The sequence below is a fragment of the Bos indicus x Bos taurus genome, chromosome 8, assembly GCF_003369695.1.
Source record: "Bos indicus x Bos taurus breed Angus x Brahman F1 hybrid chromosome 8, Bos_hybrid_MaternalHap_v2.0, whole genome shotgun sequence".
Lineage (NCBI taxonomy): Eukaryota > Metazoa > Chordata > Mammalia > Artiodactyla > Bovidae > Bos > Bos indicus x Bos taurus.
The window spans coordinates 73593758-73621591 of record NC_040083.1 but is presented as its reverse complement, the minus strand read 5'-3'; the positions used below and the strand labels follow the sequence as shown (position 1 = coordinate 73621591).

General features: G+C 41.1%; 1 protein-coding gene across 2 annotated transcripts; it reads right to left on the bottom strand.

The window, feature by feature from the left end:
* Nucleotides 1-2085: 2085 nt before the first annotated feature.
* Nucleotides 2086-27609, bottom strand: BNIP3L (BCL2 interacting protein 3 like). 2 transcript variants are annotated; one of them, XM_027549956.1, is made up of 6 exons: nt 27407-27609; nt 19664-19847; nt 13792-13864; nt 7714-7817; nt 7450-7599; nt 2086-4817 (listed from the first exon to the last, which is right to left on the bottom strand). In XM_027549956.1, exons 1-6 carry the CDS (start codon nt 27504-27506, stop codon nt 4769-4771), a joined length of 660 nt encoding a protein of 219 aa, XP_027405757.1. In that variant the 5' UTR covers nt 27507-27609; the 3' UTR covers nt 2086-4768. The 2 variants fall into 2 exon arrangements, with proteins under 2 accessions (XP_027405757.1, XP_027405758.1); XM_027549957.1 differs by lacking the exon at nt 27407-27609 and adding an exon at nt 20573-20647.
* Between the last annotated feature and the right edge of the window lie 225 nt (nt 27610-27834).

The window sequence follows — 27834 nt, the reverse complement described above, 5'->3', positions numbered from 1 at the left end:
AAAAATAGAGCCCATCATGTGTGAATTTCCTCCGTTCTGTGTTGCTCACAGATCTCTCTTCACCTTTTCTCACCTATCTCGTCATTTCCTACTGTGAATATTTCGGTTCAGTGAATTTTGAATGGTTCCAACAGTTCCTCTTCCTCTTTCCAAGGTTAATCTCCTGAGTCCTAAATATATTCTTGTCTTGGATAAGGTCCTGTTTGTGCATGCTTAGTCATTCAGTCATGTCCGACTCTTTGTGACCCCATGAATTGTAGCCTGCCAGGCTCCTCTGTCCACAGGATTCTCCAGGTCATGATCCCAGAGGACCATTATTTATCTGCTCCCTTGCATCTTTAGTATTTCCTTTTGTGCTTTCTCCTAATCCTACATTCACCCCTCCCACCTTCTATACCCCAACCTAAGCAAACAATCCAATCAGCTGGTCTCCTCTTGGAAATCTTCCCCTTCATCTCCAAACTGACTGAGAAGAGTCAACACTTTCTTAGTTGCTATTCATTCTTTGACCCAATTCAATTTAACCTGGGACCTCTCTTTTGCTCTGACAGAAAATGCTCTTGCAAAGATTAGCAGTGATTTAATTGCCAAGTTCAAGCTTCTTTTCAATTCACCCTCTTAAATTGGACAGTGTTGGTCACCATCTCTTTTCAGGGAAGGGTGGTTCTCCCACCACACTATTTTCCATCACTCACCTTTTTGAGCTTCTCTTCTGCTCAGACGCTGCACTTTACTATTTTCCTGACTTCTCTCATCTGTCCTCATGTCCAAATCTTCAAATATGATACCACACACACACACGTGTGTCTCAGTGTGCCTGTTTCATTTCCACTCCACACCTGACTCCTGAGTGGTAGTTCTATACAACGTGTCAGGCACTTCACTGGTGGGTGGTCCAGTGGTCAGGATGCCACACTTCCACTGCAGGGGGCACGGGTTCAACTCATGAGAGAAGAACTAGGATCCCACATGGTGCTTTGTCAAGGCCAAAAAAGGAAAAAATTAAAAAACAGTGTCTACTGGGTAAGCTCAAATCAGGTAAAATGTATTCAAAATTGAAATCATCTCTCTCTCCCCTTACCACTCCATTCTTCTTCCCACCCTTTCTCAGTTAATGGCATCAATAAACATTCAGGCCAAAAAAAAAAAAAAAAAGATCACACATGCCTTCTTCCTCTCTCGACCATCTCCTTATCATTGACTTGGGTTTGTCTCTCAAACCTATCCTAGCCCACCTTCCCCCGCCTAGAGTTACAGCTGAGGGCACGGCATTATTCCTTCCTTAGAGTTCACAGGTCTCCTGGCCTTTGGTACTCATCACCTTTCATAACCATCTAAAGGTTGTCTTCAAACATTTTCCTGCTTTAAATAACCCCCTGAAAGATATCTTTCTATTCAAATAAGTTCAACCCCTCAGAGGGCATGTAAACTTCGGTTTTGGTCCACCGCTTCACAACACTTTCAGTGTCCTCTCTACCTACCGTGTTTTCCAGCCACAATGAACTTGGTTATGTCCGGAATGTCTTTTCACGTGTCAGTTACAGGCATGTGCGTAATCTCTTTTGTATTTGGTGAACACTTACTCATCCTTCAGTAGATTCCCTCCTCTGTGAGCAATGCCTTGATGCTTTCTGGCAGAACAAATGCTCTAAACCAGTAGTCCCCAACCTTTTTGGCACCAGGGATTGGCTTCGTGAAAGATGGTTTTTCCGAGGGCCAGGGGTGGGAGAGGGGATGGTTTCAGGATGGTTCAAGTGCATTACAGTCATTGTGCACTTTCTCTTATTAAGACATCAGCTCCACCTCAGATCAGCATCAGGCATGAGACCCCGGAGGCTGGGGAGCCCTGCTCTAAACACAGAACCCCGTGGTACCTCATACATGATAAATGATCACGTCGTGTGATGGCTGTCTCCCCAACCCCAGAGTAGCAGTCCCAGGAGGGCAGGGACGTCATCCACTCCTGTGAGCCAGACACACTGCAGGTCCTCTAGAATCTGAGCAACTCAATGGAAAATGTGTATGTCGACGGGTATTCCCCTCAGCTCCCAGGCAACACACGGGACATAAAATCATATACTGACAGAAAGGGTTTTGTGATAGCTTTAATAGCACAAAATGTTTGTTGCTACAAGTTATACATGGATTGTAAACTGTATATCATGATACAAAGTGCTAACTAAATAGATGAGGAATGCATAATCACTTTGGCTCAGTTAAGTCCGATAATTTCAACAACTGGTTCACTTGAAGATTCATCTGACTGGCTAAATCTTCAGTTTTCATTGTTTAGAATAGTCAATGTTTTTACTGCAATCAGAATAACTTGCTGCACTTGTCAATGTGCAAGTTTGTGCAGTTTTGCTCTTGATTATATTTACAAATATCTTACGCCAGTTTTCATCAAACGTAGGAAAAGGAAGCCTGCCTTTTTGTCCCCAAATTGTGAACAGGCATAAAGCTTTTTAAACGTTGATCTTAAAACATGTCAACTGTTCATTGTCCAATTCTCCTTTCCAATCACACAATCTGGCTCCAGTCAAAACAAATCTGGTGAGGAGCATAAACATTTATCCCACACGTTAAGGTTATTGATAAATACTGCATGATTTCATCTTATGATTAAGTTCTACTCTGATCATGTATTCATGTTCTAAGTAATAGTCCAAAATTTCACAGCTATTTGAAGAAAAGGGGCAGAACTACATTTATTTTCAATGTTGGAAAACAAACAAACAAAAAAACCCCACAAATGTACTCAATCACACTCCTGATAGGATTACTACTGAATTTCAAAACAGAGTCCTGTGTTGTCTGTATAAACTTGCTTTTCTCTAATTTTACCTTTCCCTCCCATGATACTCAATGTAATACAAACTGTGTTATCAGAACAGTTTAGCTCTTTAGTTCACTTAAGTTTACCGGCCTTTCCAATTTTATTCAAGGCTTTTCGAAGTCCAATGAGCCAGCAGATGTACTTTCTTCCCAAAGAAAAATGAAGACTTGAAATAAATAGGTTATAGAAGGCAAATCAGGTGTTATTAGATTTGTGAATAAGACACAGAAACAAGGCATAGTAAAAAGATGGCCAAAATTGTTGAGACAACAAAAACTAGAAAGAAAAAGTCAAAGAATTCAGAAGACTACCTGGATATACCATCTTCCTTAAAGATATCCAGATGTATTCTTGAATAAAGAGGTCAGAAACTAATTTTTTTTGTTTAAGCTATACGTTATTTTCCACTATAACACATCAACTTTACAAAACTTGATGTGAGAGAGAAGACAGATAGTTTCTGCAAACTAGCAAACCTGGTGGTTCAGAGTGCTTTTATTCAAGTTGACCTGGTTTTCCCTATGGTTCTCTAAATATTCAATGTCTATACCATAAACAGTAATTATTTATATATGACACATATAACAGCATCCCTTCAGAGTCATGCTGTGTGTTCAGAGAGCCAATCAACCTCCTTGAGATAAATGGTAACTGATGCTTTCTAACAATTTGGTCCTAAAGCTTCACATTCGAGAAACGAACACAAAAGTGTATCATGAGAGGAAGTTGTTGAATGTTCTGGGACTTGCGGAGTGGAACTAGAAAGATGGCTACGGGAGGAGGAAGTGGCCAGCGCCTGTGGAATCACAGGAATCGTCTCAGGCAGGTTGTATGGCAAACATGAGAAAGGGAGTGAGCAGAAGAAAACCGATGGCTTCTCTTCAAAACTCTGTCAACTGTTCCCACAACCCAGGTCTGGTTTTCCAAGTTTCCCAAGAGCTTGAAATAACTCTGAGACAACTGTCTTCAGAGCTGAAAGGCTTCAGAGTGTAAGTGATGCTTCCTAAAACAAGAAGCCTGTATTTATACCACAAATTGGAACTCATTCCAAAGCCTCTTAGGAAAAAATAAAAAAGGAAAGAAAATTCAAAGTCGTGAAAAATTCACATGCAGCTAATAAACATAAAAATAACACACACACACACACACACAAACCCCCAAAGCAATTTCATAGATTTCTAGGCCTGAGACATTCCTTATCTACACTATTGAAAAGACAGCATTATAACCTACTGGTATTAAAATCTCCTAATGTATTCTAGTTCTTGTACTTTATACCTATCATTTACGTAGCCTGCCTCCGACAAATTACAAAGGCGCCATTAAGAGGCTTAGACAAAGAGTGGCTCCAAAGCTGGTTTAAAATAACTTTTTATTGCCCAGGATATTTTTTTCCTTGTGTCATATTTTGTCTGTTTTATTTGTTTTTCTTTTCTTTTTTCATAACTATAAATTCAAGCTTAGGGAAGCTTGCCTTTGTCTTGAAAAACAAAACAACAAAGCTTTCATATCATTTGCAACCTGGTCCCATTAGAAGAGACAGGTGGGTTATCTTGTAAGAGTAAGATTTATACCACGAATGGTGCAGGTCTAGGTCTGGTGGTACTGAGAGAAGACAATGGCATTCTTGACAAAATTACAATCTGCTGGTGGCGTTTGCGGAAAAGAAGCCCTTGCAAATTTCTAAACGACAGTAAACTCTTATTAGGAAATTCTAAAGTGTTTTACAGGCCAAAAAGGGAATGAGGTTATTAGTAAAATGCCTCAACAGAGTTGGAATAAAATACTGGATTTGAGAGTTACTGGAACTTGGATACGTAAAAAGAGGGTGGAGGTTGGGTCATGCTTACAATGGTCTCAAGTTCAAATAAACTACTGTGACAAGACACCACTTCACAAGTCACACGCTGGCCCAGGGACTCTTCTCCTCCCTTAGTAGGTGCTGGCAGAAGGCGTGCTCAGTCGTTTTCCAATGTAGATGCTGAAAGGGAAACAGAGTGTGTTGTGTTTCATCTGTTTCAAGAGCTCTATACCAACTTGTCCACAGACTGCTGTACAAAGGAACGTCTTCAGCCGTTTGCAAAAAAGGGCTTTCTAAAGGTCTACATGCACGGTTCCAACACCCTGAAATCATCACTGACTTACCTGAAGCTAATCACCAACCAGCTAAACTGGTTTTATGTGATTATGTTTACTCGTGGGGCAGGACTGGACAGCAAAGGGCAGTGATTAGACACAGTCAAGCCAGAGAAAACAGATGCTTCTGAAGAGACAAGCAGAGCCAACCTCCTTTGAGGTGGTCTGCTGTGGTGGACAAAAAATTCTACCGATATTTAAGCTAAGAAATACAGCAATATACCTAACTACAAAGCTGCCTGTGCTATAAATGTTCTAACAGTTTAATTCTTTTTTAAAAAATTGTTTCATGATTCTTTTCTTCTCTTTAAATTTATTTACTTCTAATTTCGTGTTAACTGCTTTACAATATTGTGTTGGTTTCTGTCATACATCAACATGAATCAGCCATTGGTATACACATGTTCCCTGCTTCTTGAACCTCCCCTTCCCACTCCATCTAGGCTGTCACAGAGCACCAGGTTTGAGCTCCCTGCATCATACAGCAAACTCCCACTGGCTACTGATTTTACATATGGTAATGTAGGTTTCCATGCTACTCTCTTCATTCATCTCACCCCTCTCCTTCCCCGGCAGTGTACCAGTTTAATTCTTAAGGGCCTTATATCACTTTCCCATGCCCAGCAAGGGTTTTACCCTTATAGAACAGAAGCAGAAGGGAAGTTAAGTTAAGGAAAAATACAGAACCAGCCCACACCCCAATGTAATGAAACTAATTTTTTCTACGTTTATTTTAACTGCGCTGGGTCTCAGTTGCAGCTCCTGGGATCTTCCCTGCAGCGTGCTGACTTATTAGCTGTGGCGTGCGTGTGGGTTATCTGCTTTCCCAACTGGGGACCAAACCTGGACCCCTGCACTGGAAACTTAGAGTTCTACACACTGGCCCCAGGAAGTCCCCCAATAATACTTTCCAAAATCCTTTTTTCCTCCATCTGATTGTATCAGTAGTTACACCAGCAAAAGAAACAGTCCAAAGATTCACAAAAGGAAGATAATTCAAGGTGCAAAAGCCAGCCAGCTTCCCGAGGGCAAATGAACTCCTGTGCAGTCAACCCTGTGGCGGGGAGTCTGAGCTCTGAGCCTGCCCCACGCCAGCCACACAACTTTCACACACTCCCTGTGTTGCTGTGCGCTGAGGCTGTCCTCACCCTCACGGAAGCAGGCACCCAGAAAGACACAAGAGGTGTGTGAGACAGTCAGGTGTGTTTGCAAGTTCACGACTGCGAACATCTCTCCCACAGGCTGAGCTCCTTATAGGGAAGTTAAAAGACGCTGTATCTTCTGTGCATTCTACCCAGAAAATGACCCACTGGGCATGCTCAAAGAGAAGGCCGGATATATCCTGAATATAAGTAACAGCAAGTGCCTAACTCCTAAAATACAGGGTTGGCCAGAAAGTTTGTTTGGGTTTTGTCCACAAGGTGTTATGTTAAGAATGAACTTTCTGGCCAACCAGTATTTAAAAAATATATTTCCTCAATTGTTCAAATTAAAAAAAAAAACACAAGGAATTTAAAAGACATGCCAGAAAAATGAATGAATTACAGGTAAATGTGGGGTCAATTTTAGAAGAATTAAAAAAAAAAGACTATAAGGAGAGAAGAATCGTACTAATAGTATCAACCAATTTTTCAGTTTCACTCAAGGACTATTCAATAGAAGTGTGCTTTCCCACAAGAAATATTCACACCAACCCCAGCTTTACACACTAAAGGTTCATCTACTTTCAAACTCAGCTGATCCTGAGTAATTTATAGACAACAGCAACAAAACCCAAAAAGAAAAATCAAACACAGAAGAGTTCACTTAAAAAAATGATCATTTCAGGGATTAAATCATAGAAACAACTTGTTTTCAAATGAGGAAAAAACTCTACCATTACAAATCCTTGTTGGGACAGGTGTACCCCACTTTTTCAAAGTTTGATTTACGTCACTTCACTACGTAAGTTAGACCTACATTAGTACGTGTTTTTGTTCACTGAAAGAAATCTGAAGAGGAGTTTCACTTGTATCAAAAAAAAAAGGCAAAAAGTGAAAATACCACTTAGGACTGGTTTTGCAGAGAGCTGTTAGAGAGACAGGGCGCCCCAAGCAGTGAGAACTGCCCTGCCAAGCTCCTTCCTAGGGACCACACAGCATCTCAGCACCCAGCCTCCAGAGACGTGAACCGAGTCTGTGAGCATCTGTGCTTTATCTTGCACCCACTAGCAAGACGTGTCCTCAGGTGACTGCTGCTTCACCTTGTGCCATTTTAGCTTACGGAAGCTTTCCTAGAAATGCTGTTCTTTCAGAGTGGGGGAACGTGTTATCAATAGTGTATCGTTATCGACTCATTCTTCTAAGCTCACTCCACTTGTGCTAACACATGAAAAGGAAAACTACACAAACTGCTTTCACATGTATTCCTTACATCCTGAAAACCAAATCTGTGCAGAAAATGAGTGGAAAAAACTTCAGCCATTGACCAGTACTTACCCTAGCCCCAAAGCCAAAACATGGGAGAGGAAGAGAGATGGAATGAACACCTTGAGAAACTCTGCGGAGAAGATCCCCCCTTTCTTCATGGCTCCACTTTTCCTCATGCTTAAGGAAACGGAACGCTTAGGGTGCCTGAAGTGGAACTCCCTGGGGGAAGAAACGCAGAGGAGGGTGTCAGACACACGTCAGACAGTGTCTGGGGCACTGGCGGGCCCACGCTGCTGCACCGTGTCCACTGCAAAGGGACATGCACCGACTTACTTGGGTGGAATGTTTTCAGGTCTACTGGACCAGTCGGACACCCAGTCTACGCTTTTCTTCAGAGCATCCACTTCTTTCTCTCCTTCTGCAACTTCTTCTTCTGACTGTAGAGGAGAATGCACACTTTAAAAAAGGAGAAAAGGAAGATAGAGCCTTCCTACTACAGAAGACAAATATGGACAGAAAATATACAAGAATCATAAACTTGGGCATCAGTAATTTTTATGTAAGAAACATGCCATGTTTCTAAAAAAGCTGATAAAATAATCTAAGATCAGAGTATTTAATATCTTTAAAAAAAAAAAACCTTGAGTGAGTTTTACTGTGGTTATATAAACATAAAATGAACCTGAAACTTGAATTATATCTCAATTTAAGAATATGAATCTGGATGCTTGGGGCTGGTACACTGGGACGACCCAGAGGGATGGTGTGGGGAGGGAGGAGGGAGGAGGGTTCAGGATGGGGAACACATGTATGCCTGTGGCGGATTCATTTTGATATTTGGCAAAACTAATACAATTATGTAAAGTTTAAAAATAAAAAAAAAAAAAAAGAATATGAATCTGAAAAAAGTGTACATTAGAACATGTTAACTGAAGTGTGGAAAGCACTGATAATTGTTGAATCCGAGTGGTACGTGTATGGATGGCCATCATAATAGGGTCTATTTACTTTTGTATGCATTCAAAAGTTTTCATAATTAAAAACTAAAGGGAACATATCAAAAAGTATATGCTAACAAATAGAAAAAAAAAAACTGGGAGAGGTGTTGCAGAAACAATTTAAATAATTATTAACAAATAGTTTAAAATAAATAGTATTTATTAAGCATTTATCAAGAGACAAGTATCGATCTAAGCACTTTCCATGTACTAAGCACTTTTCCCTATTAAAAAAAGGAACTATTACTATTCCATTTTACAGATGAGGAAACTGAGACATAAATAACTACCTAAGACTGTATGAGTAGTAAGTAGCAGGGCCGTATTCAAACCCAGGCAAACTGTCTCTATAGCCCCCACTCTTAGGGATTAAGTTCTTTTTTATTCCCTGGAAGGAGATTATAGTTTTTAGACAAATTGCTATCCAAATATTTCCCAAACTTTATTCAAAACCGGTGCACTACAGGTAAAGAATCTGCCTGCCAATGAGAGGGCACAGGAGACACTGGTTCAATCCCTAGGTCGGGAAGATCCCCCGGAGAAGGAAATGACAACCTACTCCAGTATCCTGGCCTAGAAAACTCCATGGACAGAGGAGCCTGGCAGGCCACAGTCTATGGGGTCACAAAGAGCTGGACATGACTGAACAACAAACTACATAAGCCAAAAGTTTTAAAAAGTAATTTAATACTGAGTAAGAATTTGACATCTTTCATATCAAATCTCTTTCTTGCTAATGAGAACCTAAACTTTTGGCCTGAGAACACAACATTTCCAATACCTTCTCTTTCAACAGAATCCACAGGGATGAACAATTTCTGAAAAATGACACAGATTTATTTATTCAGTTTTCAGGAATATGACCCAAAACCAAAGGGTCTCAAATGACCTGAAACCAAAGGATCTCGAAGCTAAGAATTATTTTGATGTCCTTTTGTTTGGACAGTTAACTTTTTGACCCAAACTTTCATTCTTTTCAGTAGGTAGTTATGAAAATTCTCTATGAAACAGCTGCCCCAGGAAGGTAACTTCAGAGAATCTCTAGGTATAGATGGCCCCTTTTGCCGTCAAACTGAAATTAAATCCCTGTGGATTTCTGCTGCTCTGGTACTGTCATTCTTAGTTCTGCTGGGCTTGACAAATTCCCCTGAATGACACAATGCAGCCTTTAGGATTAAGCTTGTTCCCACTGGGTTTTGAGATTACTGGGAACCATGAGTTGGCTCTCTGGAGTAAATCTGAAAACACTAAATCAAAACTGATCAACTGCTACAATTTACTTAGAGATCAGCCTGTCACAATGTCTCATTCAACATACTGTGGGTCACTTGAGTTTCTACCCTTGGTCTCAATCACCTCTTTTAAAACCACTCAAAGATTTAGATTTACATTTGTGAATAAGGTAATATTTCATCCTTTCCAAAAGAATGAAAATATAATAAGATTTTATGCTAATTTTTAGAGATGATGATCTTCAGACTATGATTTAGGGGAAAAAAAACAAAACCCTGATCAGTTTAGAATGCTGACCTTAAGAATAAGGGCTGTAACCTTTCCTCATTCACTACCTTTTGCTTACTTTTATTAACCGTAAATTTACCAGTTTTAGGCTTTAAATTGCCTTCTGATTTTTAGAATTTTAGAATACTGTAAAAATGTGCTTCATCTAATGAAGTGAGAGTCATGCCTTTATCCAAATCAATACCCCTCGTCCCACATCCACGTCTATTATAATAGAAGATTCTGATCATTTCAGGGTGTCATCATGTGGAAGTCCCTTACTTTCTAATTGCTTACATTTTCCTTCTCTGGCCCACCCCAAGCTCTCTGAGGTCTCTGAACATGGATATTAAATTCCATACCACGGTACAGATAAACCACAGTTTTACAGGAGAGAAAAGGAAGGCATTTTCAGTTTGTATCATCTTCCAACCCACGCTGGCCTTTTTGGTCCCAGAAACACATTGAGAATTGCCTCTGAGAGACAATCTGTGGTCCATTTTCTGCTACAAACATGAGATTCAAGAGGACCATCATCCTAAAAGTTCAGTTTGAACAATCTTTCTCCTAAACGCATTACATCTTAGGCTTCCCTGTACCATGAACAACTCACCTGACGTCTCAGTTCATTCTCACGACCTTGTGAGTGCTCCTGAAATCAATCCCATTCATCAGCTTACTTTAGTACAACAGGGGGCACAGGACCAGACAGCCGGGGTTTCAGCCCTATCACTTACTTCCTTGGGGACTTTAGCTAAGTAACTTAATTAAGACAAAGCTTCGTGTTTCCAGTTTATTCATGGGGATACTGTCATCTCTTTCACTGAACTGAAAATAATGTGGGAAAAACTTTTAAAAATATTCTAATAAATGAGTGTGGAGATTTCTTAAAAAACTGGAAATAGAACTGCCATACGACCCAGCAATCCCACTGCTGGGCATACACATCTAGGAAACCAGGATTGAAAGAGACGTGTACCCCAATGATCATCGCAGCACTGTTTACAATAGCCAGGACATGGAAGCAACCTAGATGTCCATCAGCAGATGAATGGATAAGAAAGCTGTGGTACATATACACAATGGAATCTTACTCAGCTATTAAAAAGAGTGCATTTGAATCAGTTCTAATGAGGTGGATGAAACTGGAGCCTATTATACAGAGTGAAGTAAGTCAGAGAGAAAAACACCAATACTGTATATTAACACATATATATGGAATTTAGAAAGATGGTAATGATGACCCTATATGTGAGATAGCAAAAGAGACACAGATGTAAAGAACAGACTGTTGGGACTCTGTGGGAGAAGGCGAGGGTAGGATGATTTGAGAGACTAGCATTGAAACATGTATATTATCATATGTGAAATAGATTGCCAGTCCAGGTTCGATGCATGAGGCAGGGTGCTCAGGGCTGGTGCACTGGGATGACCCTGAGGGATGGGATGTGGAGGGAGGTGGGAGGGAGGGTCAGGATGGGGAGCACATGTACACCCATGGCTGATTCATGTGACTGTATGGCAAAAACCACCACAATATCGTAAAGCAATTAGCCTACAATTAAAATTTTTAAAAAAATTCTAATAAATGAGCGCCTTTCCTTTGTCTTCCTAAAAAGGCTAAAAAAGTCATGTATTCTTCATGTGGACGATATAAAAATATTCAATAAAAGCCAGTAATAGGCCTTTGTTAACTGTTTTTAACTGTTTCCTAACCCTAAGCTTCCTTCCCATTTATGAAAAAATTCATCCTTTTAAACCCTAAAGTAATTAAATGATCACTTCTTCAATTAAAAACAAGCAATATAAAAAGCTTTTTGAAAGTGTAAGTAAATTACACCTATTGATTTCTCCCTTACTAAGAGTCCTACTTTGAAGGATATAATGTTTTTCTACAGGAGTTAGACTGCTTTTCAAAAAACATAACCTGGCTTAAATAGACTGATCTGATTGTTAGCATCACTTACGCAGTGCTTGATGATAACAGAGTTCTTTTAGGTACTTGTTTCTGAATAGGGATCTCAACAGTGATCCCATCACAATTTGACAAGAGACCAAACTCTTTTCTCTCCTGAATTTCACAAATTCCTTTGGAATTCTAGGATGGATGCAGTCGGCTCTAGAATTCCACTTAAAATACAATTCTCAGGTGAGCCTAATTGTACACCTGCCACCCCATGAGCCAGGACTGTTCTTATCTGTGGTTGTTAGTTATCAGGTAGATTATTAGGGGGAAAAGGTGTATGTGGAGGGGGAGGGAGGTCTAAGGTCAAATAAGTTCGGGAAGCAGTCAGCTCTCAGTATCGGTGGGTCACACATCCTCGAGTATGGAAGCTGACTGCACTACCAGTTTACAGAAGGGACTTGATCATCCGTAGACTGTAGTATTGGGGGTAGGTGGTGGTGGTCCTGGGACCAGTCCCCTGAGAATACCGAGGAATGCCTGCACTTGGTGGAAATCAACAGACTTCTTTACTGCAGGAATTTACAAAGCCTTTAATGTGTTTCTCATGCCCTGGTGCCACTGGAGAGGGAAAGTGAGTGAACCTGGGGACTGCAGTGTATTTCCCAGATATCTGACTTCAGAACTACTTTATGGAACCTCCCATCGAGCAAATGTTCCTTAAAATGTTTTTAGGGAAATACTAACTCTGGACTTTCGACTTGTCTGTAGAAAAGGCTATATGGATGGAGACAGCTAATTCAGGAAAAGACTGAAGCAAACAATTAATTCACTTCTCCATCCTGGGATTCCTTAGTACACTTTTTCCACCCCCACCCCACCCCCGGCATGGAAGCGTCATATAGTTTCCTCCTTGTTAGCTACAGCTAACTGCACACAACAAAACCGATGGACAGAGGCGAGCAACTCCACAATCACAGGCAGCCAGCTCCCTACATGAGTGCCTTGCTGCTACAAGCTTCTCTACAACATAAAGCTCACTGTAAAATCGTTAGTAGTCAGTCCCATAGATTTTCTAGGTTTCAGAAAACAGCACAAATGAAGCACAGTCAACAAAAGGAGAAAGTGTGCAGCTTCTCAAACAGAAAGAACGCTGAGTGGATCCCAGGTAACATGCAAAATATTTCCAGTGCAAAGGGAGTCAGAACACTGCAGAGTGAGAACCCCACAAAACAGTTTTTGTTAGCATTCACTGAAACATTCATTCAACATACATTCTTCAAGTACCTTAACGTGGGAGAAAAAAAACAATGCTTCCTGTTCTCAAGAATTTGCACTCTGACACTGGGAGGTGATCTGACACTGGGAGGTGATCTGACATGTCAATAAAGTCAAGGGCTGGTTATGAACATTCTACTTCATTAACATCCATTACTTATTTATCACAAGGTTTATAATAAAAATCTTTGTAAGCTTTCAATACTACATCCACCTATATTTCCAACAGTGTCAACTCCTAGTGAAAATTTACTTCTTCACCTTAAGGAACTTGGCGTGTGTAATTTAGGTGAGTTTTATCTCTTGCTGCTGAAAATCATCGCAACAGTCACTGACTTGATTCTAGGTGTAAAAAAAGCTTCACACCTGGTTCTACAACAGCTTTCATTTATTCTGTGACCTTAAATTAGTCATCAGTCTCAGTTTTCAAATATTTATAAATTCAAGACACTAGCCTGGAATATCAGAATGGTAGAGACAAAAGAATTTCCCAATTCTTTTAGGTGACAAGATCCCAAATTCTTGGTTGTAAAGGAGCACATTCATGACCATAGGCATAAGTAAATTTCAACATCAGAACCTCAGTAAGTTAAAAGAGCTTCAAACTATTTTTTAAAGTCTTTACTAAAGTCTTTACTCATAATCTTTACTGTATTTTAGCAAAACAGACTTAGAGATTTGTATTTTCCTAATTATTGTAAATCACAAAATTAAACAAACATACACACACACCTGAGAGCTATGGTCCTTGCTGGTGTGCATTTCCACATCAAACATGATCTGCCCATCTTCTTGTGGGGAAGGGCTGGAAGAAAAAGACATTGAGCCGTTAGTTTTCTTTCAATTTGTCAAGTAAATTAGCCTCTACTGGATATTAGAAAATTCAAAGTTACAGTAGTATGGCTTTCAAAAAGCAGCAAATCAGAAAGTATACCATAATGCTGTGTAATAAAAATTAAACTGAGCACTCTTACTGTCCAAATGATCTAGAATTTTTCAGTGGTGTTAAATTCCTTCACAGTGATAAATATGCAATGGAAATATTACCTAAAGACAGAAAAGCCTGTGACATTTTCTTATTTTTACTCCTTTTCCCAATAATGGTAAAAGGATCTTCAAATTCAGAAACTCCAGTTTGGGATTCTTTTTCTCAATGCTCTCTCATCGTTAAATAATTCACCAGTAGTCCTCAAAGTGTGAAAACAGCTCTTAAAGACTCTTTCAGAAGGTCTGTAAGGTTAAAACTGTTTTTACAACACCATTAGGATTTATTTGCCTCTTTCATGCTCATTTGCTCATGCGAGTCCAGCGCAATTTTCCAAAGGCTGCATTATGTATAATATCATGACAGAGAGAATGCAAAAGCACATGAGAATCCAGCTGTTTTCTATTAAGTCAGATATTAAAGAGATGTGCATAAATATAAAACAATGCCACTATTCTTACAAATTTCTTGGCTATGGAAAACAGTTACTTTCTGTTTAAAAAAGTTACTTACGGTAATGTTTGTTGTTTGGTATGGTAGGTTTGTTATTATTGACTGAATGAATACATATTTTTTTAATGCCCTCAGTTTTACTTTCTACTACAGTAAATATCAAAACATATAACCCACATAAATAAAAGATCTTTGGGGTCCCTAATAGTTTTCACGAGTGTAAAGGAGTACTGAGACCAAAAAGTTTGAGAACCACTATTTTACTTATTTTTAGAAATATTAACTCTGAGATATTTCAGAGTGAATTATAAAAGCTTATAACAAGTGATAACCTTTAACAAGTACAAGAATTATAAACTTTTAGACAAAGATACATGATCAAGAGTTGTACTTGATACAATAGATGAATACAACGTGGTTATTCTTAGCTGTATCGATGACTCCTTCTGTAACCATAGCGAGTCACTACGTCTTTCACTACACAACCCACCTCCCCACATGTAAACTCAAGTGGGCATGAAGGATGCTCCAGGCTTAACTTGCTCAAAGGAATTGATAATGACTATTATGAAATTAAAAGACGCTTACTCCTTGGAAGGTAAGTTATGACCAACCTGGATAGCATGTTAAAAAGCAGAGATATTACTTTGCCAACAAAGGTCCGTCTAGTCAAGGTTATGTTTTTCCAGTGGTCATGTATGGATGAGAGAGTTGGACTGTGAAGAAAGCTAAGTGCCGAAGAATTGATGTTTTTGAACTCTGGTGTTGGAGAAGACTCTTGAGAGTCCCTTGGACTGCAAGGAGATCCAACTAGTCCATCCTAAAGGAGATCAGTCCTGGGTGTTCATTGGAAGGACTGATGCTGAGGCTGAAACTCCAATACTTTGGCCACCTCATGCAAAGAGTTGACTCATTGGAAAAGACCCTGGGAGGGATTGGGGGCAGGAGGAGAAGGGGATGACAGAGGATGAGATGGTTGGATGGCATCACTGACTCGATGGACATGAGTTTGGGTAAACTCTGGGAGTTGGTGATGGACAGGGAAGCCTGGAGTGCTGCGGTTCATGGGGTCGCAAAGAGTTGGACACAACTGAGTGACTGAACTGAACTGATTAGAGCTGCCAAGAGCATGTGTACGATGGTAATACATAGAGATGCTGGTGAGACTGACTAAAAAGTGAAATCCCCAGAAATGTGTCAGATATTTCCAAAGGTCTAGGAGTCTTTGACTATTATAACTGACATAAGTGAAAAGTATTAGTCGCTCAGTCATGTCCAACTGTTTGCAACCCTGAGGACTCTAGCCCACCAGGCTCCTCTGTCCGTGGAATTCTCCGTGTGAGAATACTAGAGTGGGGAGCCATTCCCTTCTTCAGAGGATCTTCCCAACCCAGGTCTCTCGCACTGTGGGCAGATTCTTTACCATCTAAGCCACCAGGGAAGTCCCATAACTGACATAAGAGATTCTACAATGAGGGTAGGAAAAGGGAAAAGCTGGTTCTATATCAAACCACCATATCAACGTATTTAGAAAATTTCTGTCTTGAACTGGAACAGAAATTTCAGGCTACATAGCACAGGAACCCAGTAAAATGAGGGACTCTTATCCTCAGTGTACGGTCATTAGGCTGCTAACACTGCTGAATTCACAGCCACAGATCAGGTGAGGGGCCAGCCTCACACAGCCATGATGATGAGGACAAGGCAGCCAAACGATCAAGTCAAGAATCCCAGAGAAGCACTGTTCTTCTCTACACTCATCTTACCATGGCAAGCTCAAAGTATGCTCACTTAGATTAACACTCAGCATTTCACTGGTAGGCTGATCTGAACAATCTGGTGTGCATTATTATCCTGGCTCATTGGCTTAAAGCTCAACATTCAGAAAACTAAGATCATGGCATCTGGTCCCATCACTTCATGGGAAATAGATGGGGAAACAGTGGAAACAGTGTCAGACTTTATTTTTTGGAGCTCCAAAATCACTGCAGATGGTGACTGCAGCCATGAAATAAAATGACGCTTACTCCTTGGAAGGAAAGTTATGACCAACCTAGATAGCATATTCAAAAGCAGAGATATTACTTTGCCAACAAAGGTCCGTCTAATCAAGGCTATGGTTTTTCCAGTGGTCATGTATGGATGTGAGAGTTGGACTGTGAAGAAAGCTGAGCGCTGAAGAATTGATGCTTTTGAACTGTGGTGTTGGAGAAGACTCTTGAGAGTCCCTTGGACTGCAAGGAGATCCAACCAGTCCGTCCTAAAGGAGACCAGTCCTAGGTGTTCATTGGAAGGACTGATGCTGAGGCTGAAATTCCAATACTTTGGCCACCTGATGCGAAGAGTTGACTCATTTGAAAAGACCCTGATGTTGGGAGGGATTGGGGGCAGGAGGAGAAGGGGACGACAGAGGATGAGATGGCTGGATGGCATCACTGACTCGATCGACGTGAGTCTGAGTGAACTCTGGGAGTTGGTGATGGACAGGGAGGCCTGGCGTACTGCAATTCATGGGGTCACAGAGAGTCAGACACGACTGAGCGACTGAACTGAACTGAGGAAGCTTTTAAAATTTTCTCCTGTCTTGACAACAGGATGAGAATCTCTAGGGACAGGGTCTCTGCGCTAGTATTTTTAAAAGCTCCTGGGGTGAATCTAGTGTACAGGTTGGAAACTCCAACAAGAGGCTGGAACACAAAGCAAACACACAGAGGTTATTTTCTAATAATCACTGCAGTGACAATCATGTTTGTTTGTTTTAGTCGCTAAGTCATGTCTGACTCTGTGTGACCCTATGGACTATAGGATTTCCCAGGCTCCTCCGTCCATGGGATTTCCCAGGCAAGAATATTGGAGTGGGCTGCCATTTCCTTCCCCAAGTGGCAGTCATATAGCTACAGGATAATTTTTAAATTAAAAATATACATAGGGACTTCCTTGGTGGTCAAGCGGTTAAGAATTCAACTTGCAAAGCAGGGGACATGGGTTTGATCCCTGGTCCGGGAACTAAGATCCCACAAGCTGCAGGGCAACTAAACCTGAGCACCACAACTACTGAGCCTGTGCACTCTGGAGTGACCTGATGTAGCCAAATAAATAAATGAGTATTTTAAAATAAATATATAAATATTTTAAAATAAATAAAAATACACATAAGTTAGCTTTGGAACTATAGCCAACACTCCTAAAACACTTCCGCCTGCAAGAAACAGTTCTTAACAATTCCAAGTGTAGACACATTGGCAATTTTGATGACATGAGCTGTAAAGATGTTTTTAAATGTTCAGGTGTTAGATATCCCTAGAAAGCATCACTGAGCTAGAGTCTGAGGCCTCCTCTGAGGGGTGACTGGTAACCCAGAGCCTGAAAATGAGTCAGTGAGAACACGAAAGTGTCTAAGAGCACCTACCACACATCAATTAACATGTTTAGAAACCTAACTGGAACACGTTCATGGGAAGATGAATTTGTATTACATCACAAATATAACTGCAACCCCTGGTGGTCAGTGGTAAAGAACCCACCTGCCAATGCAGGAGACGTGTGTCCCATCCCTGGGTCAGAAACATCCCCTGGGGGAGGAAATGGCAACCCACTCCAGTATTCTTGCCTAGAGAATCCCATGAACAGAGGAGCCTGGTGGGCTATAGTCTACAGGGTCGCACAAGATCAGACATGACTTCTTGACTAAACACACACATAAGTGACACAAGATGACCAGAAGGTGGGCAGGTGATCTTTTCTCTGCTCAATAACAGCACCAAGGGAACGGCCAGTTAAAGGACTCGCCAGTTCCCATGATGCAGGATTGCATATTTGAACATATAATAAAAGTCTTATCAGCAGGCCCATAACCAGCAGAAGACTTCAGAAGCCCATCAGTGAGTCCCACAACATAATATAAATGTGATTCACAAAAACAGACTTCTGCTGGAGCTCCTATACCTGGCGGCAAGCTGCTCAGAGGCACGCCATCTGCTCATAACAAGAGCCATCCTGGCTCCTCAGAAGCCCAGGGACATGTGAGCAATGTGAGGAGGTGTTGGGGGAGAGGGTGTGCCACACGGCCATCACACCAGTCCTTTGTACCTCAGTAATAGCAGTGGATCACCCGTCATGCAGGAACTTTGAATATGATTTAACTCTTAATTCTCCTTTTCTACATTTTCTGGTAAGAAACAACAGCATGTACTATGCACAATTTTTACAAAGTATAAAAACTCTGAAGACCGATGGCCAGCATTGCATCCCCTACAGACAATCACTGTTTACGTTTCAAGATGGCTCCTTAATCTATTTCCTGTGTATCTGCATTTTCTATATGGCCAGTGTCAGTGAACTCTCATTAGCCAGAAGATCATCCAATAACCCAAAGTGCTAATACTACAGCTGTCACCAGTCTAAGAATTGTTCAATATACCGCTAATGTCATTTAATTCCTAGTCCCTCTGGAAAAAAGAGAAGGCTGTACTGAGAAGTACACTAACAACTCAGTTCCACTCTCCTCATATATATTTGTATCCTGAACTCCTTCACAATAAGCAGTCCTTCATCAGAAGAACTAGTCTCCCCAAGCCAAATATAGGAAAACAAGAAATAAAACTTCTTTTGAGCTTTAAGGAAATTCAATAGCCTTCAAAATTAACTATCTTTACAGACCCTGGTTGGTGCCTCCATCAGACTAATACTGGTATAACTTGAATCAGCTTGTAGTTCCTGCAACTCAGACATTTAGTGAGTGGCTACTATATGCCAGCACCATGACTGTCAAGAGTGAAGCTGGACCCCTGCCTTTTAAAGCCTCACAGACTACATAAGGGAGGACAGATACATACAAAGATAACTGTATATGAGGCAGAAAGAGACTTGTGAAAGGACAAAGGAAATGGGAGAAAGATTAATTCTCTTAGTAAACATACATATCACTGCCTGGTAAATATCTGAAAATGATACAATCTGAAAAAGGAAACTAACTGATTTAATCTAAGGAAAAAGTGGGAACTCATGTCCTTGTCAACTGGCTGTCTGATTTAAACACACGCTGCCAAGAAATTGGGAGCTATATTTTTGTCAAATGAGGATGTAACTGATTTATTTTTTCTAATGGGAATTAACCTGGCAGCCCACCCATTTCTGGAACTCCACCAGAACATGGATCTCACTCACCTGTCGCAATGAGAACTGCCTCTTGAACTGCTCTGTCCGGATTCATGCTGTGCGTCCAAAAGAATCTTCTCCATGTCCCCATTGTGGATGGAGGATGAGGAGGGTACGTGCTCTAGCCCCCCATTCTTCCCATTGCCATTATCATTGCCATTGCTGCTGTTCATGGGGAGCTCCACCCAGGAACCTGTTGGACAAGTGAGATAACTGCCGTCAACCACAGCAAACGGCGGGCTTGAGTGTGCATGTACCATGCAGCCATGGTGAATTCAGATAAGAATTCTGGCTCGCCTGGAACCAGAGGTCCAAGTATTCTCAAGAAAATAAACAAAGAGCAATAAAAGTCAGAAGATCTACACCGCTCTGTTCCTGAAGGTTCTTGTGCAATCCACCGATGTAGAAGAAGCTGGAACTCTAAAATGAGGAACTTAGAAACATGTCTTTCAGCCAGTTTTCTCTCTGGTTAAAACTTATGTACAATAAACACTGCAGGAGAACTTTTAGGTTGCTTTTCAGAAAATAAATAGCTACTTTATTACCAGATAGGCTACTTACCTTTAATATTTTAGTTACATATATACGTATTTTCCATAGTCTGCCTTTATCTACTTAGTTGTATAGTCTCTATCTGGCTTAGAAATTTCATAAAGTTTATCTTAGTAGTTAGCAACTGTGCCTTGATTAGTACAAACAACTGAGAAGCTCCTGGAGAGGCAACTTAAGCTGATCGTAAACATGTCAATTTGTGTGCAAGTCTGGAGCATAAAAATGAATGCAGCTGGCTCTTTGTTAAATCAGGTGAGAATGCTAAAAGCTCTAAAAAACGCTTTCCTGTCCCACAAATTAGTTTCTTCCCTTCCTTTATACCGTATTCTTTCCATTCCTTCTCCTTTCTCTATGCACTAAACATACCTTGCAAACTTGGCTTTTCTTTCTTCGCTCCCACAAGTTCCACTGCCTAGGGTTTTCATGAGGCCGAACCAGTGCGGGGGCGGGGCGGGGGGGGGAGGCGGGGGGCGGAGCGCGCATGGGCAACACTGCCTCAGACGGAAAAGAGGGTGGAGCCACAGGAAATGGGCGGGGCCCTGGACATTTGGATTGGTCTTGAAAATATGGCTCCATGAGTTTGCTGACTACAAGAATGTCCTTTAATTTTAGTAAGAATTGACAATAGCCAATAAAGCAACTTCACAACAAAAGAAAAGAGTAGTATATTTTTTCTCATAATTTCCATTCCTTACAACAAATTTTGTTTATAAAAGGTAATCACATAAGTTGGTGGAATCGTTCCTGTAAACTCCAAGCACAAGTGTTGGAGTTCTGTGGCTGAACAGTCTCCTATCAGTAAGTCAGAATAACAGTCTCAAACCCTAAACTGCACCCTAAATGAGGTGATGGCTAATCCAGACTCAGAAGTGAACTCAATATGACCGGTCTACAAAGGAAAAGCTCAAAAGGTAGCCCTGGCTGGAAATCTGACTTTCCCACTTACTGTGACTTCAGTTGCCTCATCTGTAAAATAATGATAACAAAGTACCTTCCTCCCAGCGTTGCTGTGAGGACTAAATAGAGGAATACAGGAAAAGTGTCTCGTAAAGAGAAGATGTTTGTCTATGCACTAGTTAAAAGAGTTGATATTTGTAATGTACAGTGTTTGCTCCATAAAAATGAAGTTCCCTTTTCCTTCCTTTTCCCTCCAAGGCAGTCCCAGTGGCTGTCATAATCCCATCACCACCACCAAGTCTTTGGCATTGTATTGTCAAACAACACAATTGTGAGACATCTCCGAGGTCGTCTTCTGTCCACACACAAAAATGTACACAGACTGGACAGGACTCAAAACAGATGAACAAATTCCACTAGCAAAGCTAAGAAAGATCTAACATTGGAGGTCATTTAACTAAATGCTTATGCTTGGAGGGCATATGGAGTACATAAGAAATACACTAAAAGCATCCTTAAGTTTACAGCTCTGTCAAAATATTTTCTTTCCTAAAGGCTATCAACCCAGAATATTCACTGGAAGGACTGACGCTGAAGCTCCAACACTTTGGCCACCTGATGCAAAGAGCTGACTCACTGGAAAAGACCCTGATGCTGGGAAAGACTGAAGGCAAAAGGAGAAGGGGGCCGCAGAGGATGAGATGGTTAGATAGCATCACTGAGTCATGAATTTGAACAAACTCAGAGAGATAGTGGAGGACAGATAGAGGAACTTGGTGTGCTATAGTCCGCGGGTAGCAAAAGTTGAACATTGACTTAGCAGCTGAACAACAAGAAAGTATTTTAACTGAAAAGAGTGACAGATAAAGGTATATGATGAACAAACTGTTTTGTTTTCTACTCCCACTCTTTTCTAGGACTGAAAAAACCTAATTTACACCAATAAGACCAGTTCTTCTTGTTCAGAAGCCCAATGTGACAAATAAAAGCCTAGAGTTGCTCTGGTAGAAGTAGAACTAAGGAACCAGGAGTTCTAGAAGGGTCTCTGTGAAAGCCAGTCTTCCCTAAAATATAATTAACGTTCACTGGAAGCAGCTGATTGGGAGGAAAAAGGCTGTAACAATATGAGGGTTTGGAGACCTTGCTTTTTGTTTGAAGGACTTCCAAACCCATATGTAAATTCCACTTTCTACATTAAACGTATGTAAGTAATCAGAGTGTAGGAACTTGAGGAGACACACCTAGAAAGGCTTGGTGAAAATGACCTGCAACAGCCTTAATGTGTGTGTGTGCTCAGTCACTCAGTCATGGCCCCCCAGGCTCCTCTGTCCATGGGATTCTCCAGGCAAGAAGACTGGAGTGGTTTACCATTTCCTCCTCCAGGGGATCTGGCGTCTCTTCTGTCTCCTGCACTGGCAGGCGGGTTCTTTACCACTAGCGCCACCTGGGAAGCAACCACCTCTACTGCGTGATATCATCTCAAAGGAAGAAGAAACCTCTGGCGTAAGTCCTGGTAATACCACCATGTGATAAACAGCGTGATGACTACAGTTAATAACTGCATTGTGTATCTGAATGAAAAGAGAGTAGCTCTTAGAAGTTTTCACCATAGGAAAAAATTTTTTGTAACTTTGTGATGATGAATGTTAACTAGACTCAACTGTATTGGTCACTTCAGAATAAATAAATAAAACCATTATTTTGTACACATGAAACTCATACAATGTTGTATCTCAGTTACACCTCAATTTAACACACACACACACACACACACACACACACACACACAGAGGCAGCCTGGATGGGAGGGGACGTTTGGAGGATACATACATGTGTATGTATGGATGAGTCCCTTTGCTGTCCATGTGAAACCATCACAACACTGTTAATCAGCTATGTTCAAACATAAAATAAAAAATTAAAAGAATACAGAAGGGTTGCATGCACACAGTGCAAAAGCAAAAACAAAACAAAACACATCTACCTCATAGAGTTGTTGGGAGGATCACAGGAATAATAAAAATAAAGTGCTGTGTGTTAGTTACTATTATAGTTCTACTCATTATCTTTTAAAAAACACCTATTACAAAATTAATGCATTCCTTGAAAATGTAAACAGTACATGAAGGACAAATTCAACCCCGTTCCCAACCTCCCATTCCTACTCCTAAAGGAAACTACTTTAAATAGCTTCATTTGGAGACTTCCAGAGAATACTTCATTTTTTTGTGTTTTGCTTTTACAAAAAAAAAAAAAAAAGGAACTGTATTGCACCTACTTTTCTGTAACCAGTGTTTCTTACCTAACAACTTGATGTTTTTCAATGTCAATATATGTTGCTTTACCTTATTCCTTTGCATTGCATCCCATCATAAAGATATACCATGCTTTAACCATTATCCAAATGGCAATGGTTAATCATTACCCAAATGACTGTCTCTTAATATTTTGTTATTACCCAGGACTTCCGTGAACATTCTGCCAAGTAATCTGGCAATATCCATTAAAAGCCTTAAAAAAGGAGATTGTCGTTAACTCTTAATTCTCTTCCAGAAATATCATCTATGGAAATATTCAGAGAAGAGCAAGTTAGACACGGATATCCATTAAATGTTTACATAGTAGCTTTATCTTTTGAGTAAAAATGAAAAAAGGCAGACTTGTCTTTCTCAATAGATGAACTACATATGCCTTTTTCTCATCACCTACTTCATTCCTGATTTGCAGCCTCAGAATTCCTGCCTGGTCTAAGGTTACCAAGTCCCTTTTTCCTTGGAAAGGAAACAAGGCAAGATATGAGCACTGTGCTGTCCAAGTATTACAAAGTTGAAAGAAAAACCTCAATGAATTCTCTTCCTAATAAATAAGGTTTAAAATTAAAAACTGGAGGCTCTATTATGTTAAAAGACTACTTACAAACTAACCATGGTTCTGTTGTGTCAGGTTGCACATATACACACTACAGGAGCTATTTTCTAGCTGAAGTGTGAGAACTGCTAAGAGGATTCAGAGAAGCATGCCTCCACACTGTGAAGGCTGGTCCAGTAATTGTGATTACATTCATGACTGCTTGGTGTGTTTGCTCTTTAGAATTTTATAACCACCAGTTCAATCCTCTTGCAAGAAGGGAAAATGGGAAAGTGAGAGAATGTGGGAAGGGAGAGAAGGAAAAAGAGTTTTTCTCACTCTTTCCCCAAGTTTTCAATCCCATGTGCAACTCATTCTAACCCAGGGTAACACATTTCATTATGTCTTATTTTCTTTCCTCAAAACCTTTCTTTTACTTCAAGTACCTGATGCTGGAATCCAGCTGAGAACAGTCACTGACATTTTTCTTTAAAACAACAATAACAACAAAACAGTATTATAAGGCACTGAAGTGTCATGTATCATAGCCTTAAAGGCCTTCTTGTAGTCCTGGGGAACCAAGTACACCATAGCTGAAGATGTTTAAAAGATTAAAAAAAAAAAAAAAAAAAGGCTGTACTGCCTACATGAAATAATAACAAAAACTGGATTACTACTGTAATTTTCCTCATCTTACCTACTGAATTTTATGACATAAATGTCCAATATCCTTAAGTAAATTGATACTTTTCTCTAAACTAAAAGTAGCAACTGGAAAATATTCTTTTAACTTTGGAAGTAGGTCAGATATTTCTCCACTGATTTGTAATGAAAGCAAACAGTCCCTCTACACGGATAAACTTTTTTTAAAAAGTCAGAGAAAGGTTTCATTATTCCAAAAATTTCAATAATTTGCTATTAAAGCCCCACTTTGACCCCTGAACTACAGATAAAATCCCAAGCCACAGATTATCTGTACAATGAGTTCATCTCCTGTTTTTCAAACTTGTGCAACTTTGCCCAACAAAGAACTTCAACTTATCAGCAATTTGGGTAGTATTAGACGCCTGAATAAGTTGTTTTGCAGAGTGTCCAAAAATCACTTGAAGGAATCAATAAGCCTTCTTGTTTTGTTCAGTCCAGATTTGTGTATCAGGCTTAAAAAAAAAGAGTGAAAGGCAAGAGAAGCATAATGAAATGTGGCACCATCTAAAAGCTTTTCAATAACATTTAAAGCAGTTCGCCCTAGCTCCAACAAAACACTTTCTATCTAGCAGATTTCCCGAAGCAACATTTTGATACTATACACACAGGCTGAGCATCCTTGCACTTCTGTAACAGCTAATACAAATGTATCAGCACCTGATTGGTCAAGGACATCAAAGACCTCAGGGGTCTGTCAGAACAGGGAGGAAAATCATCACATGGAGTGCAACCCCATTTTTCTGTTACATGGTCAAAGGTAAAGAAAAATTCCTTTGCTTTCTGTGATGCCAGGGACATATACTAACCAAACAGCTAATTTGTATCACAGAAAAACTGGAGTGCAATCAAGAAACAATATACTACAAAGAGATCCATAGGCAGGTCACCTCTGTACATTAGGTGGGATATAACACAGGGAATAAATAAGAAACACACAAGATCAGGGGATTGTGGGCCACTGAAGAGAAGTGTCCTGAAAGGAACACTAGATCGGGTGAAAGTAAAACCTCAGCTCTAGGATTTAGCCTGTGGTGAACTTGGACAACACACCTGACTCTAGACTTGTTTCTCTCTTTTTATGTGCTGATTTCTGCTGTACAGCAAGGTGGCTCAGTTACACACATAAATATATATTCTTTTTTTACATTTGTTTCTAATATGGTTTATCCCAGGAGACTGGATATAGATCCCTGTACTATACAGGAGGACTTTGTTGTTTATACATTCTAAATAGACCTGTTTCTTTACCAGTAAAGAACAGTGGACAGCTACTGCTAATGTTTCTTCCCGTTTTAAAATCACTTGCTTTTAAAAGAGTATGTTTAAAAAAAATTCTTTTTAATTAATAATTTTTAAATGCATATTAATATGAGGCAAATAACATTAAAAGACAACGAAATTAATCCTAATTTACTGTAGGAAATAATACATAAATCTTACATTCCAGAACATAAGACACTTCAAATTTTTGAAAAGTCAACATTTAAGGAATCACTTAATCAAAAGATGGAGCAAGAAAAATAAGCACTGAAAACATTTTTTAAATACTCAAATTCTATCTCAATATTGTGAGGAAAGGAACTCTCTTCTTTAAAATAATTGTTGGGCCATGTTGAACACCTCTCCCTGATCAAAGATCTTGCAGTGCTTTTAGTGTCATTTAAGCATCCAACTGATTTTTAAACGACTTTATGTGGCCATATGTTAACTGTCCCAACTACCTCTTTCAAAAGGCAAATTACAGGAAGGTTAGGCAAGAACCTTCCCAAGACTTTCAACGAGCTTTAAAGGGAACTGGGAAAAACCTCAGAACAAGATGTCTAAGCACCAGAATGTTAGGAAAAGCAACCGTATTTGGTCGTAATTCGTAATTCGATATTGGCATTGACTTTCAACAGCCCACTTTTAACACATTAAAAACGAATGAGTTTTTAATCCCGTCTCTGAAAATCCATTGCCCCAGACGCCAAGATTTGTGCAATCTTGGACGGTTCAAGAGGCTGTTCATAATCAGGTTTACAGGACACACAACACGATCGTTTAAAAAAAAAAAATTACTTGAGCAACTCTGAAACATCTTTTTTAAAAAAAAGTAGCATAGCCTCCTCACCCCCACCCTCACGTGATACAAGTAACCACTAAATTACCAAATAATTTTCCTGGCCAGCCTGTGCTAACAAAAGAACGCAACAAGAGGGCTCACGTTCCGAGCCCAGGGGAAAGGCCGACCCAGAGAGGTGGGGTCAGCCGGGCCTGGCCCAAGCTCCCAGCACCCTTGACCTCCCGCCCGCCCTCGGCCGCCCCCTCCTCTCGGCCTGCTGCCCGCGTCCATCCCCCGGCGTCCCAGCCGCACGTCCCCATCTCTGCCCACGTCCCCTTTGCTGCCCGCTCCGCCCACCCTCCCCCCCGCGCCGCAAGGCCCACCCCTCCACACCCCGATTGGCTCCTCTCTGGGGCCCACCACAGGTGGGATCTGCTCGACCCCCTCGTCTTCCCGCCCAACTATCCTCCCCAACCGCGAACCCAAGCCGTTCCCCATCCAAGACCCCAGGAGAGAGCGGAGCCAGGTTAGGAGGAAGACAGAAGCGACTCCTCCAGTCCTGTGACGGGAGCTGTCAGTCATCCGCACATCCTCGGCCTTGACCAATGGGCTGTCTTCTCCTCCCGCCCCCCGCGCGGAGCTGGCGGCGGCGACCCGAGCAGCTCCTCCTCCCCCATCCCCTTAACCGAGTCCGCTGGCCCAGCACTCACTGTTGAGGCCGGCAGGCGGTGGCAGAGACTGTTCGCCTTCCTCACAGTTATTGTTGTTGTTGTGCGGGGGCGGCGGCTGTTCTACTAAGTGAGACGACATTGTCTGGCGGCTGGAAGAGCTGCGGCCCCGCAGCAAGGACCGTCTCCGGTTCTCGGGCAGCAACACAACAAGCCGAGTCCCCCGCCCCCCTTTCCGCGCCTGCGCAGTCCCTCCCCCACGCTGACGTCAAGACCCGCCCCGACCACGTGAGGACAACACAACAAGCGACGGGGCGGGGCGGGGGCGTGCCCAGGCGAGCAAGGTACGTGGAGACGCGGGAGTCGCGCTGACGCGCGCGCCAGGAATGAATTCCTGCGTGTCATTGACTGGCGGGATGGAGTAAGGTATGCGGCTGTAACTGGAATAGAGGATGAGGAGACGTGTAATG